Below are 13,301 nucleotides of genomic sequence, written 5' to 3' on the forward strand. Positions count from 1 at the left end.
TGGCGTGTGTGAGGTGCAGTAAAGGTCAGCAGTGGAGGGAACTGAGGTTACAGAGAGGATAGGAGGTCAAGAGGCCATTGGATTTACTGTATGTGTTCAAGCTTGTACCAGCATCCAGCTTTCACAGCATTGTCAATACTCCTCCCGCTCTCGATATGTCCTACATTTTAATCAATGATAAAAGACACTGGGGAATTACTATTAGAATGTCTCAAAGGAGCTTTATATCATGAATATTAAAAGTACAGGAAATACAGCTCTGAGGGTAATGTTTGAAAGTGCTTCAGTTGTCATTGGAATATAGAGATAGAAAATAATCTACAAGTGTACATCTTGTCTGTATACTTTGAAGTGCGTCACCACTAGTATGCTACATAAGGTTATACATTTCCTTGAGAGAAAAAAAATCCACACCAATATTCTACACCACGTAAAAGTATTGAGGGGAAAAGGCACATTTGTGATACAGCAGTCACATTATATTTGCAACGTAAGAGACATTCCTTTTTGTGAGCCCAAGGCTGCAAAAGTGCTGGTGGTGGTGAGCAGTTTATCTCAAGGTAACCTCCTGAAACCGGTCTGCAGCTGCTCAGGGTTCACACAGTACAAAAGACTCCTCCCCCTCGCCTTGCCTCAGATAAGAAAGTGAATGTCAATTTTGCAGGTTGCGAGATCAATAAAGAGAAAATTGCACACCTTTTGTTCAAGAACACTTCAGCCAACCCCGCTGGAAGCAAACCACCCCAGTAAAACAATCATTTGTCTCCCTCCTCTTAGACGCAGCCAGCCTTTGATAATAGCTTCGATTTTACTCTGCATCCTGGCTCACTGCAACTCTGCATCCATTACCCAGGCACCTCTCCTCCCACCTCGACATCTTCCCTCCTTCCTATTCCTCACTCCCTTGCCCCCTTTACCATCTTTCTCCATTTGTTCCCCTACTTCTCCTCTCCATCTCTTGGCACGGTCACACCAGTGGTTGTTTGTCTCCACTGGTAGAGGCCAGAGACTCAACACTGGCTGTGTAGATGGGCTTCTTCTGAGAGTGGTCATCACTGGAGGTAGAGAGAAAGAGTGAGTTGCACCATTATGTGTAAATGGACTGCCCAGAGAACCACAGAGGAGAGAAAGATAGAGAGTTGCACCATTATGTGTAAATGGACTGCTCAGAGAACCCCAGAGGAGAGAAAGACAAGTAAAAGAGAACAAATAGACTGCCAACCAGTAATCTATAGAATATACTGTAGGTCAAACACACAGATGTAAAGAGCAACCTAACCTCAATAGCTTCCATATATAAGACAGAATACCTATTACAGAAAGCATGTACTGTACTCATGTTGTTATCACTCTGATATGAGGTTGACCAACATAAGTTGTGGGTCACAATGTGTCTGATTACTGTGTATTTATTATGATTTTAACAGTACATACTATATGACCACAGTATCCTTACATGTTTTGCAAGAGTCTGGTGAAAACACATCCATATGAAAAAAATATTATAGTATAAATACTATAGTATGCATTGCAGTGATTTTGAGGACTACAGTCTGCAAAACACTACAGTGAATACTGTAGTACTTAGTAGAAGTATACTGTAGTATCTACAGTTAACTCTATCTACAGTGTAAATACAGTAGTTAAACAAAACGTGTAGTATATACTACAGTAATTAATGTAGTGTTTTTGTAGACTGTAGTATAATGTAGTATTTACTGTAGTGTTTTTGCAGACATTACTGTAGTGTCCACTATAGTGTTTTGTTTTATTATCTTTTACATATAAATGGAGGCTTTCACTTAGAAGAAACCTACTAGATAAATTCTAAGAGCATATTTTCCATAACCAGTAAGTAGGTAGGACTGGGGTCTGAAAGTCAGCTCTTTTCTCTAACCTGTAAGTAGGTAGGACTGGGGTCTGAACGTCAGCTCTTTTCTCTAACCTGTAAGTAGGTAGGACTGGGGTCTGAACGTCAGCTCTTTTCTCTAACCTGTAAGTAGGTAGGACTGGGGTCTGAACGTCAGCTCTTTTCTCTAACCTGTAAGTAGGTAGGACTGGGGTCTGAACGTCAGCTCTTTTCTCTAACCTGTAAGTAGGTAGGACTGGGGTCTGAACGTCAGCTCTTTTCTCTAACCTGTAAGTAGGTAGGACTGGGGTCTGAACGTCAGCTCTTTTCTCTAACCTGTAAGTAGGTAGGACTGGGGTCTGAACGTCAGCTCTTTTCTCTAACCTGTAAGTATGTAGGACTGGGGTCTGAACGTCAGCTCTTTTCTCTAACCTGTAAGTAGGTAGGACTGGGGCCTGAACGTCAGCTCTTTTCTCTAACCTGTAAGTAGGCAGGACTGGGGTCTGAACGTCAGCTCTTTTCTCTAACCTGTAAGTAGGCAGGACTGGGGTCTGAACGGCTCTTTTCTCTAACCTGTAAGTAGGTGGGGTCTGAACGTCAGCTCTTTTCTCTAACCTGTAAGTAGGTAGGACTGGGGTCTGAGCGTGCTCTTTTCTCTAACCTGTAAATAGGTAGGACTGGGGTCTGAACGTCAGCTCTTTTCTCTAACCTGTAAATAGGTTGGACTGGGGTCTGAACGTCAGCTCTTTTCTCTAACCTGTAAGTAGGTAGGACTGGGGTCTGAACGTCAGCTCTTTTCTCTAACCTGTAAGTAGGTAGGACTGGGGTCTGAACGTCAGCTCTTTTCTCTAACCTGTAAATAGGTTGGACTGGGGTCTGAACGTCAGCTCTTTTCTCTAACCTGTATGGAACACAATATATGGTCTATACTTGGCATGTAGGTTTTTTACTTATAGGTGGCACAAATTGGGATAGGGGAATGGGTAGGGAATATGCTAATTAAATACTGTAGTATTTACTTTAGCTTAAAAAAGTGTTGTGTTTTTACGGACATTACTGTAGCATTTACTATAGTATTCTACAAAATACTACACATGATTGAGGGATACTACAGTGTGTAGTATAGTATTCTACAGTATACCACAGAATTCTATAGTAAGTACTGTAGTATTTTATAATAAACTGTAGTATTATTTCATGTGGGCAGGGAAGAGATCAGGGAGGAAGTCAGCGACTGAGTCTAGCTGGTCACCGCCACTGGGACATAGCGGTCTACAAGAACACTAACAGTAAATCCACCTTAGCCTTGGTACTATCGTAAGAGTCAGAGTGAAATATAAGGCAATAGATATAATATATTGGCCTGGCTATAATCTGGGATAAATGGAAGAGGGGAGGGGAAGGAGATAAGAGAACGGAGGGGGCAACACACACACACACACACACACAGAGAGAGAGAGAGGTGAGGAGGGCACTGTGCCACAGAGCTCAGCACTCACATGGGTCCCTTGGTGCTCTTGGCCTGCTTGGCCCTGCGGACCAGGAAGACGGTGATAGACAGGATGAGCACCAGGAGAACCGCCCCCGCCACGGAGGTCATCAACACCAGGTTGGTGGAGTCGTACCAGGCTTGGTTGAGACGGCTGTTGGTGGCTGCAGGCCGGAGAGTCAGACACACTACAGGCTTTAATACCAGATGATTCACAGACAGATTATTTTGTTAGCCTAGCTCAACACTGTCCATGTTGTCGTGTATCCAACTCTACTGGATAAAATGGTTATAATCTGACCCTGCTGGTCATCTATGAAAGTTTGAATGTCTTGAAAAACGATCTGACCTTAATGGCCACATGCATCTCCACCCGGTACAGCCAGAAGAGCCTGATTCCTCTCTAGGTTTCTTCCTAGGTTCCTGCTTTTTAGGGAGTTTTTCCTAGCCTCTGTGCTACTTCATCTGCATAGCTTGCTCTCTGTGGTTTTAGGCTGGGTGTCTGTAAAGCACTGTGACAACTACTGATGTAAAAGGGCTGTATTAAATACATTTGATTGATTGAAAATAGTGTAAAATGAAGAGCAAATGATTGTTCACTACGATTATTTCACTTCCACTTCATACTGAAGCAGTGTCTTCACTGTTATAATTGACATGCATCCAGGTTGATTGGCGCAACTGACTTGGAGGATAGATAATTGAAACGATTGTAATCGCAATGATTAAAATTGACACTATATTGGCGATATGATCGTGTGGAAAAACCCATGACCATTAATGCAGCGTAATCATCTTGCAGGTCGCTGATAAAAATGAACAATGATCAGTATGATAAATTGGATTAGCTGTAACGTAATGAGTCCTCTTCTTCAGTGACATATTTAGTGTCCTAAGACACGTCCTCTGCAGTGGCCAGTTCCTCTCCTCCATCACATAGCCGTAAGACCCTCGACTTCACGGGAACCTCTCGCTAGACACTCCCCTGTACCCCTCCTCTACATATGTGCATTGGCCCTAACATCTGTACCTCTCACCCTCCCTCTTGTCCTTCCTGCATTCTAACCCCTACACATAATGTCCCTCTTCATATCCCCTGACCCCCGTAGTCCCCCCCCCTTCCTAACCCCTGACCCTCTACCTACCTGTCAGCACAGTTATGGAGATGGTGCTGCTCTTCTTCAGGCTGGACAGGGTGGGATGCTCAGCCATGCAGGTGTAGTCTCCACCATCCTCCATCCTCACATTCTTCAGCCTCAGCTTGGAGGAGGGCACAATCCAGTCATCTCCCTGTTAGAGGGAAGGGTGGTGGGTGAGAGAGAGAGAGGAGAGAGAGAGAGGGGTGCAAATGGAGGAGAAAGCGAGCGAACGAGTCAAGAAAACGTTTCTCAGTGGAGTTACAGTATGTGTGTCCCTTTGAGAGAAGCGATAAACTCCCGGACAAGGTGTATTTACCTGAACAGTAATCCCACTGAATGAATTACACATAAACCCCATTCACTGACCTAGATGGGGAAATCAGCAAAGAATAGCACGGCAACAATGTTAACAACACATAATGAGAAAACGGGAGGCACTGTGGACACAGAACTAGCTGCTGGGCTATTATTAAGAGGGAGGGTTAGACACAGTAGGGGAGAAATAATAGGAGAAACAGAATAGAAACAAACCAAAAAAAAAGACATTACACCATGCAAATGATTTGGCTCCTGGGATCTCCCATTTTCCTGCCAAGAAAGTACATTTCAATTTGAATGAGGGGCTGAATTAAGAGGATTTCCAGGAAAGACCAGGTTTGGCCAAAACAGCATTCTGTATGCAAATCCACTGGCTCAGATGCATCTAGCCTCCTGCCTGCCTCCCATTGATATTACTGGAGACCAGGACTGTGCAGTCAGTCAGCTGCTGTCCATCAAATGGCCCATACTGTTTGTTTCTCTGCACCTATAATTCCTCCCATTCCCATCCTTGAATACTTTCTGCCACTTGTCTAGACCTCATTAAACTATTCATCCTCTGAGTGGACAAGCTGCTCTCCAGAAAGAGGAGTGCCCAAACCAGGGAATAACATGAATACTGAGCACCTCTTATGGTGCTGAGAGAGAAAGAAGAGACAGAGATGTATAAACAGTTATGCAAATGAATGTGTGGACAGAACAGTTCAAAAGGTAGATGGAGGATATTCACAGTGACGGATATTGGAGGGTGGAGGGGTATTCTTTCTAAAGATATTCAAATTCAGAAAAATGTATTAAAATGAGGACTAAGTTGATTTTAAAGGTGTGAAATTGCATCAGGTATGAAATAGTGGACCACAATGTGCTGAAGTAGTGATACCTTATTTCACCACTAGGGAGCAGCAAATCAATTCACCAAGGTCTTATTGTTGCCTGCATGGCCATTCGGAGTTTGACATTTAGCATTGAGAGGTCTTAATTCCCCTGGGTATTTGGTTTGTGGCTTTGGTAACAGCAAGTTGAATAATTCAACAATGGTTAACTGAACATTGAAAAATCGTTAGGAATCTATCAACAGATTGGCTTTCAGGTTGCCACTTGTCTATACCTCATTAAACTATTAATCCTCTGAGTGGACAAACTGCTCTCCAGAAAGAGGAGGGCCCAAACCAGGGAATAACATGAATACTGAGCACCTCTTATGTTGCTGAGAGTGAAAGAGGAGTGGGACAGAGAGTGAGAGATCGAGCGATAGAAGGCCAGATCCTGACAGACCCAAACTCACATATTTCTGCCAGAAGTATTGTGGTGCCTCAGAGGCTGTGGTGGAGCACTCCACCTCTACGTCTTCGCCTAGTGTCACAAGCAGGTTCTCCTTGATGAACTTCCGGCTGGAGGAGGACACATCGTACACAGACAGCTCACGCATGTCTGAACAGGGGATCAGAAACACAGCAGGTTCAGGCAGAAATCACGAAGAATGCATGTGTGATGGTTTTAAGAGGTTTGAGTGTGTGTATGTGTGCAGCTGTGCACACAGTGTACAAACATGCATAGACATCAGTCAACAGAGTCATATCCTTGAGTATACTGCAGTATTGTGCCTCAAATCCTCTACAAATTGCCCATGAGGAGGGAACAATCAGATAATGGTAATTGCCTTCATCTTCCTAAGTCCTCACAATGGTGCACTGTGGAGTGTGAAGGTTCATTTTCTCCCTCTCTACGTCAACGGAGCCATCTCCATGTGCCTTGGGCTCTCTCCTTCTGTCCACACAAATAATTCCCCATTATCGATTGCTCCACAGGCAAAGAAGACTATCAAAAGACATGACGGACGATTTGATCGCCCCTGTAGCGCAAGGGAAAATAGGCCTCACGCTATGATCACCCTTTCATGTACCTTGTACAATACGTCTCTTCTTCTGGTTATTTGTATTTCTATTCCCCTGTGAAGTTTTTGAAAACAATGAGGAGAATGGATATACTGTACGGTGGAGTGGATAGCAGGCGCTCCTCCTGGAGAGCTACAACTGGGTGTGCAGGGGTTTGTTCCAGGACTACACTTACCCTCCGGATTCAGCTAATCAAGGTTCAGGGGAGCAGCTGATACAAATCAGGTGTATTAAAGCAGGGTTGTACTAAAAGCCTGCATGCCCAGCAGCTCTCCAGGAGGTTTGGTCTTTCCTGCTGTGCCGACTTATTGGCCATCGCGCCATTTTAAAAACAAAAAACAAAAAAAACAGCTGTTACAGACATGCATGTGACTATATTGCCCACCCTATACTCACATTCAACGGTGATAGCCAGGGGCTGGGAGGAGTTGTCGGTTGCCGTGGCGTTGTCTGCGACACAGCGGTAGAGTCCCTGGTGGAAGTAGCTGTGGATGCTGCGGATGGACAGAAGCAGTTGGCTCACCTCACGCCTCAAGATAACACCAGGGATACATCGGCGGTACATGGACTCCTCCTCCAGTCGATACCACTTATTCATGTACTGATGAAGAGTAGGAGAGAGAGGAACAGTGAGAGAGAGAAACAGAGATTTACCTCATCTGCAAACAGCAGTCATATGGAGGACTGGCACAGTGATATGAGTAGTAGTGAGAATGATTACCTTCTTGGTCTGCACACATTGGTCATTTTATATACAACAAAATGATAAAGCTGAGCCCTGTTGACATAAACATACTGCACTAACTGAAGTCGAGTTCAAGTCATGTTTCGATAAGTATAGAGCCTCAACACGCTTTACTTCACATAGTACAGCAACAGAATTGGCAATCATATAACACAATTAGAAGTAAAGTCAGAGGTAGAAGTAGCCTGTGTCCTGACCTTGGAAAACTTCTCAAAGTGGACTTGGCTGGTGTTGAGCTCCGAGTCAGAAAGCAGACATTCCAGGGTGACTTCATCGTTCTCCAGAACAGGCTTGTCTGGTCCCTTTATGACCAGGGCCGCTAGACAGCACAGAAGAGGACAACAAGGACCAAATCAACCCCATCATCATACACTTTAGTTGTTGTTTAGCTAATCTCATCCCATGGCTGGTAGTAGACAAGATTATTGTTTAGCCCACCTATTTCTAGAGTCATTCCAGTGGGGTTTCTTTGTTGATAAGTATTTTGATACACTTCAGTGGATGGGCTGGTGCACCTAACATTAGGCCACATATAGGGCATTAGACTGGGATGGTGCACCTAACATTAGGCCACATATAGGGCATTAGACTGGGATGGTGCACCTAACATTAGGCCACATATAGGGCATTAGACTGGGCTGGTGCACCTAACATTAGGCCACATATAGGGCATTAGACTGGGCTGGTGCACCTAACATTAGGCCACATATAGGGCATTAGACTGGGCTGGTGCACCTAACATTAGGCCACATATAGGGCATTAGACTGGGCTGGTGCACCTAACATTAGGCCACATATAGGGCATTACACTGGGCTGTTGCAGCAGCTTATTGTTTGAGTGAAAATTACAATGTTTTATTTTTATACAAGTGCTTCCTTTTCCTTCTTGTTGACTGGTTCAAACCAGGCTGGCAATTAGCCAAACACAGCCAGATGAACAACAGGTTTGTCTACTTGACTAGGAGATGCTGGTAATAAAAGGTAGGTAGGAGGTCCCCTGCTGGACAAAACGTTTTAGTGCAAAAACACATACAAACCACAAACTTGAATTACTTGAACAACACGTTGAAAGCACACCATTTCATGGGGATGACTGTGGCATTATCGATCCACACCATGGACAATGCTGAAGAAAAGCAATTGGAAACATGTTTTTAGATAGTGACAAAAAACTAAACATTGACTTAGATTGCTTTTCTCCACAGGCGTTGAGTCTCCAAGGTAAATCAAATCCCATGGAATTGGATTGAGGTGCAGAGATTCATGTCATTTGTCACACTTTCAATTTGTATTCAAATAATTGGCTTTTCAGGGGAGTTCCGCTCTCAATTAATAATTGAATCGATTACCCAGGCATAAACAGAGACAATATTAAAAAATATATATAAACTCAGCAAAAACAAGAAACGTCCCTTTTTCAGGACCCTGTGTCTTTCAAAGATAATTTGTAAAAATCCAAATGAATTCACAGATCTTCAATGTAAAGGGTTTAAACACTGTTTCCGATGCTTGTTCAATGAACCATAAACAATTAATGAACATGTGGAACGGTCGTTAAGACACTAACAGCTTACAGACGGTAGGCAATTAAGGTCACAGTTATGAAAACTTAGGACACTAAAGAGGCCTTTCTACTGACTCTGAATAACACCAAAAGAAAGATGCCCAGGGTCCCTGCTCATCTGTGTGAACGTGCCTTAGGCATGCTGCAAGGAGGCATGAGGACTGCAGATGTGGCCAGGGAAATACATTGCAATGTCTGTACTGTGAGACGCCTAAGACAGTGCTACAGGGAGACATGACGGACAGCTGATTGTCCTTGCAGTGGCACACCACGTGTAACAACACCTGCACAGGATTGGTACATCTGAACATCACACCTGCGGGACAGGTACAGGATGGCAACAACAACTGCCCGAGTTACACCAGGAACGCACAATCCCTCCATCAGTGCTCAGACTGTCCGCAATTAGGCGGAGAGGCTGGACTGAGGGCTTGTAGGTCTGTTGTAAGGCAGGGCCTCACCAGACATCACCGGCAACAACGTCACCTATGTTCACAAACCCACAGTCGCTGGACCAGACAGGACTGGCAAAAAGTGCTCTTCACTGATGAGTTGCGGTTTTGTCTCACCAGGGGTGATGGTCGGATTCGCGTTTATCGTTGAAGGAATGAGCCTTAACACCGAGGTCTGTACTCTGGAGCGGGATCGATTTGGAGGTGGAGGGTCCGTCATGGTCTGGGGCGGTGTGTCACAGCATCATCAGACTGAGCTTGTTGTCATTGCAGGGAAGACATCCTCCTCCCTCATGTGGTACCCTTCCTGCAGGCTCATCCTGACATGACCCATCATGACAATGCCACCAGCCATACTGCTTGTTCTGTGCGTGATTTCCTGTAAGACAGGAATGTCAGTGTTCTGCCATGGCCAGCGAAGAGCCCGGATCTCAATCCTATTGAGCACGTCTGGGACCTGTTGGATCGAAGGGTGAGGGCTAGGGCCATTCCCCACAGAAATGTCTGGGAATTTGCAGGTGCCTTGGTGGAAGAGTGGGGTAACATCTCACAGCAGGAACTGGCAAATCTGGTGCAGTCCAGTAAGTACTTAATGCAGCTGGTGGCCACACCAGATACTGACTGTTACTTTTGATTTTGACCCCCCCCTTTTGTTCAGGGACACATTATTCCAATTCTGTTAGTCACATGTCTGTGGAACTTGTTCAGTTTATGTCTCCGTTTTTGAATCTTGTTATGTTCACACAAATATTTACACATGTTAAGTTTGCTGAAAATAAATGCAGTTGACAGTGAGAGGACGTCTCTTTTTTTGCTGAGTTTACATACACATCTGCGTCACCTGATTTTACACAGCACTTGAGATCGTTTCAGCGCGACCAAATAAACACTTGCAAAACCGAGAACAAAATCATCTCTTTCCCATAATATAATAATATACCAACCTTGATAACACACCATGTGCAGGTAATGAGATAATGAGTTCAAGTTAAATCTGAGTATAAGCCCTTATTTGATGCCAACACAGCTGATCTACAATATCTTGTCAAGTAGTGGTGGAAAAAGTACCCACATGTCATACTTGAGTTAAAGTAAAGATACCTTCATAAAAAATGACTCAAGTAAAAGTCATGCAGTAAAATACTACTTGAGTAAAAGTCATGCAGTAAAATACTACGAGTAAAAGTCATGCAGTAAAATACTACGAGTAAAAGTCATGCAGTAAAATACTACGAGTAAAAGTCATGCAGTAAAATACTACGAGTAAAAGTCATGCAGTAAAATACTACGAGTAAAAGTCATGCAGTAAAATACTACGAGTAAAAGTCATGCAGTAAAATACTACGAGTAAAAGTCATGCAGTAAAATACTACGAGTAAAAGTCATGCAGTAAAATACTACGAGTAAAAGTCATGCAGTAAAATACTACGAGTAAAAGTCATGCAGTAAAATACTACGAGTAAAAGTCATGCAGTAAAATACTACGAGTAAAAGTCATGCAGTAAAATACTACGAGTAAAAGTCATGCAGTAAAATACTACGAGTAAAAGTCATGCAGTAAAATACTACGAGTAAAAGTCATGCAGTAAAATACTACGAGTAAAAGTCATGCAGTAAAATACTACGAGTAAAAGTCATGCAGTAAAATACTACGAGTAAAAGTCATGCAGTAAAATACTACGAGTAAAAGTCATGCAGTAAAATACTACGAGTAAAAGTCATGCAGTAAAATACTACGAGTAAAAGTCATGCAGTAAAATACTACGAGTAAAAGTCATGCAGTAAAATACTACGAGTAAAAGTCATGCAGTAAAATACTACGAGTAAAAGTCATGCAGTAAAATACTACGAGTAAAAGTCATGCAGTAAAATACTACGAGTAAAAGTCATGCAGTAAAATACTACGAGTAAAAGTCATGCAGTAAAATACTACGAGTAAAAGTCATGCAGTAAAATACTACGAGTAAAAGTCATGCAGTAAAATACTACGAGTAAAAGTCATGCAGTAAAATACTACGAGTAAAAGTCATGCAGTAAAATACTACGAGTAAAAGTCATGCAGTAAAATACTACGAGTAAAAGTCATGCAGTAAAATACTACGAGTAAAAGTCATGCAGTAAAATACTACGAGTAAAAGTCATGCAGTAAAATACTACGAGTAAAAGTCATGCAGTAAAATACTACGAGTAAAAGTCATGCAGTAAAATACTACGAGTAAAAGTCTAAAAGCATTTGGTTTTAAATATACTTAAGTATCAAAAGTAAATGTAATTGCTAAAATATACTTAAGTATCAAAAGTAAACGTAAAACTATGAATCATTTCAAATTCCTTATATTAAACAAACCGGATGGCAGTGGTGGAAAAAGTACCCAATTGTTACACTTAAGTAAAAGTATAGATAACTTAACAGAACGTTACTCAAGTAAAAGTGGAAGTCACCCAGTAAAATACTACTTGAGTAAAAGTCTAAAAGTATTTGGTTCTAAATATACTGAAGTATCAAAAGTAAAAGTATAGATCACTTCAAATTCCTTATATTAAGCAAAGCAGACGGCACCATTTTCTTGTTTTGAAAAGGTACGGATAGCCAGGGGCACACTCCAACACTCAGACATTATTTACAAACGATGCATTTGTGTTTAGTGAGTCACAGATCAGAGGCAGTAGGGATGACCAGGCATGCATGTTCTCTTGATAAGTGAATTGGACACTTTTTCTGTCCTGCTAAGCATTCAAAATGTACTTTTGGGTGTCAGGGACAATGTATGGAGTAAAAAGTACATTATTTTCTTTAGGAAAGTAGTGAAGAAAAAAATGGTCTAAAATATAAATCGTAATGTACATAACCTCAAAAAACTACTTTAGTAATACTTTCAAGTATTTTTACTTAAGTACTTTACACGACTGTTGTCAAATAAACTAACTTGAAGGACAATGCTGAACAGAGTTCACATTTGCAGTTGAATTAAAACGAATAAGACTACATAAAATGTAAGTGTATAGAGAGAGTAGAATACAATTCACTCAGTTAAAGTAAATCAAATTATATTTACCAATACTGCTGTGAGCATGTGCAATTACTAAAATCGCAAAGAGTATAAAACCTCTCATGTTTGTTATTGGATTCTGGGTATTGATGAGTATTCCCACTCGGCTTCACTTGTCTGTATCCAAATAATGCAAATCCGTCTGACTGTCGAAAGGAACGTCTGGCACTGTACTTATTGATACTGGAGGAGGCGTGGCTTCCAGGGTTGTCTTTCTTTCAAAGTATGGAAACAAGCTTTACACACACACACCTCTTTCTTTCCACGTGCCGACTGTTTTTATTAAAGTGTTTTTTTCTGTTAGGTTTTAAATAACTGTTCTAGATATTAAGTAAAAACAAGACGTGTATATATTGATAACAATGGGAGTATACGCTCCAATTACCAATCACTTGTTAGTGCGTCACTTGTCTCCGTGTGCTCAGGATGTTGATGTAGTTTCACGCAGGTCAGTGCTATACGAGTTCATTGGAAAGTCCCTACCCTAACCACAACCATAGCACTTACCTAACATTTTAAAATTCTACTTTAATGGGATAGGGATGTCCCAAAGATCCCAGATAGCACTGACCGTGTCATGCATGGTTCTCCAACCCGGTTTCTGGAGAGCTACCCTCCCGTAGTTTTTCGCTCAGGACGGTAGCTCACCAGGATCATTATTGGAGAGACGTACTGCCATCTATAGGTCAATTACCTATCATTAACCAAACCTGTCCCGACTTCAAGGTGGGTCCGAAAATGGTTCCGTTTACACTTAATTACATATCATGACAAGTGGAAGGACGCTCTTTACCCATGAA

General features: G+C 42.2%; 1 protein-coding gene across 1 annotated transcript; it reads right to left on the bottom strand.

The window, feature by feature from the left end:
- Window positions 1-201: 201 nt before the first annotated feature.
- On the bottom strand, window positions 202-12,659 carry LOC115122437 (carcinoembryonic antigen-related cell adhesion molecule 18-like). Its single transcript, XM_029651645.2, has 7 exons — window positions 12,508-12,659; window positions 7,633-7,754; window positions 7,087-7,291; window positions 6,081-6,226; window positions 4,484-4,628; window positions 3,349-3,502; window positions 202-1,055 (listed from the first exon to the last, which is right to left on the bottom strand). Exons 1-7 carry the CDS (start codon window positions 12,563-12,565, stop codon window positions 968-970), a joined length of 918 nt encoding a protein of 305 aa, XP_029507505.2. The 5' UTR covers window positions 12,566-12,659; the 3' UTR covers window positions 202-967.
- Window positions 12,660-13,301: the final 642 nt, after the last annotated feature.

Source organism: Oncorhynchus nerka, linkage group LG14 (assembly GCF_034236695.1).
Source record: "Oncorhynchus nerka isolate Pitt River linkage group LG14, Oner_Uvic_2.0, whole genome shotgun sequence".
Classification (NCBI taxonomy): Eukaryota; Metazoa; Chordata; class Actinopteri; order Salmoniformes; family Salmonidae; genus Oncorhynchus; species Oncorhynchus nerka.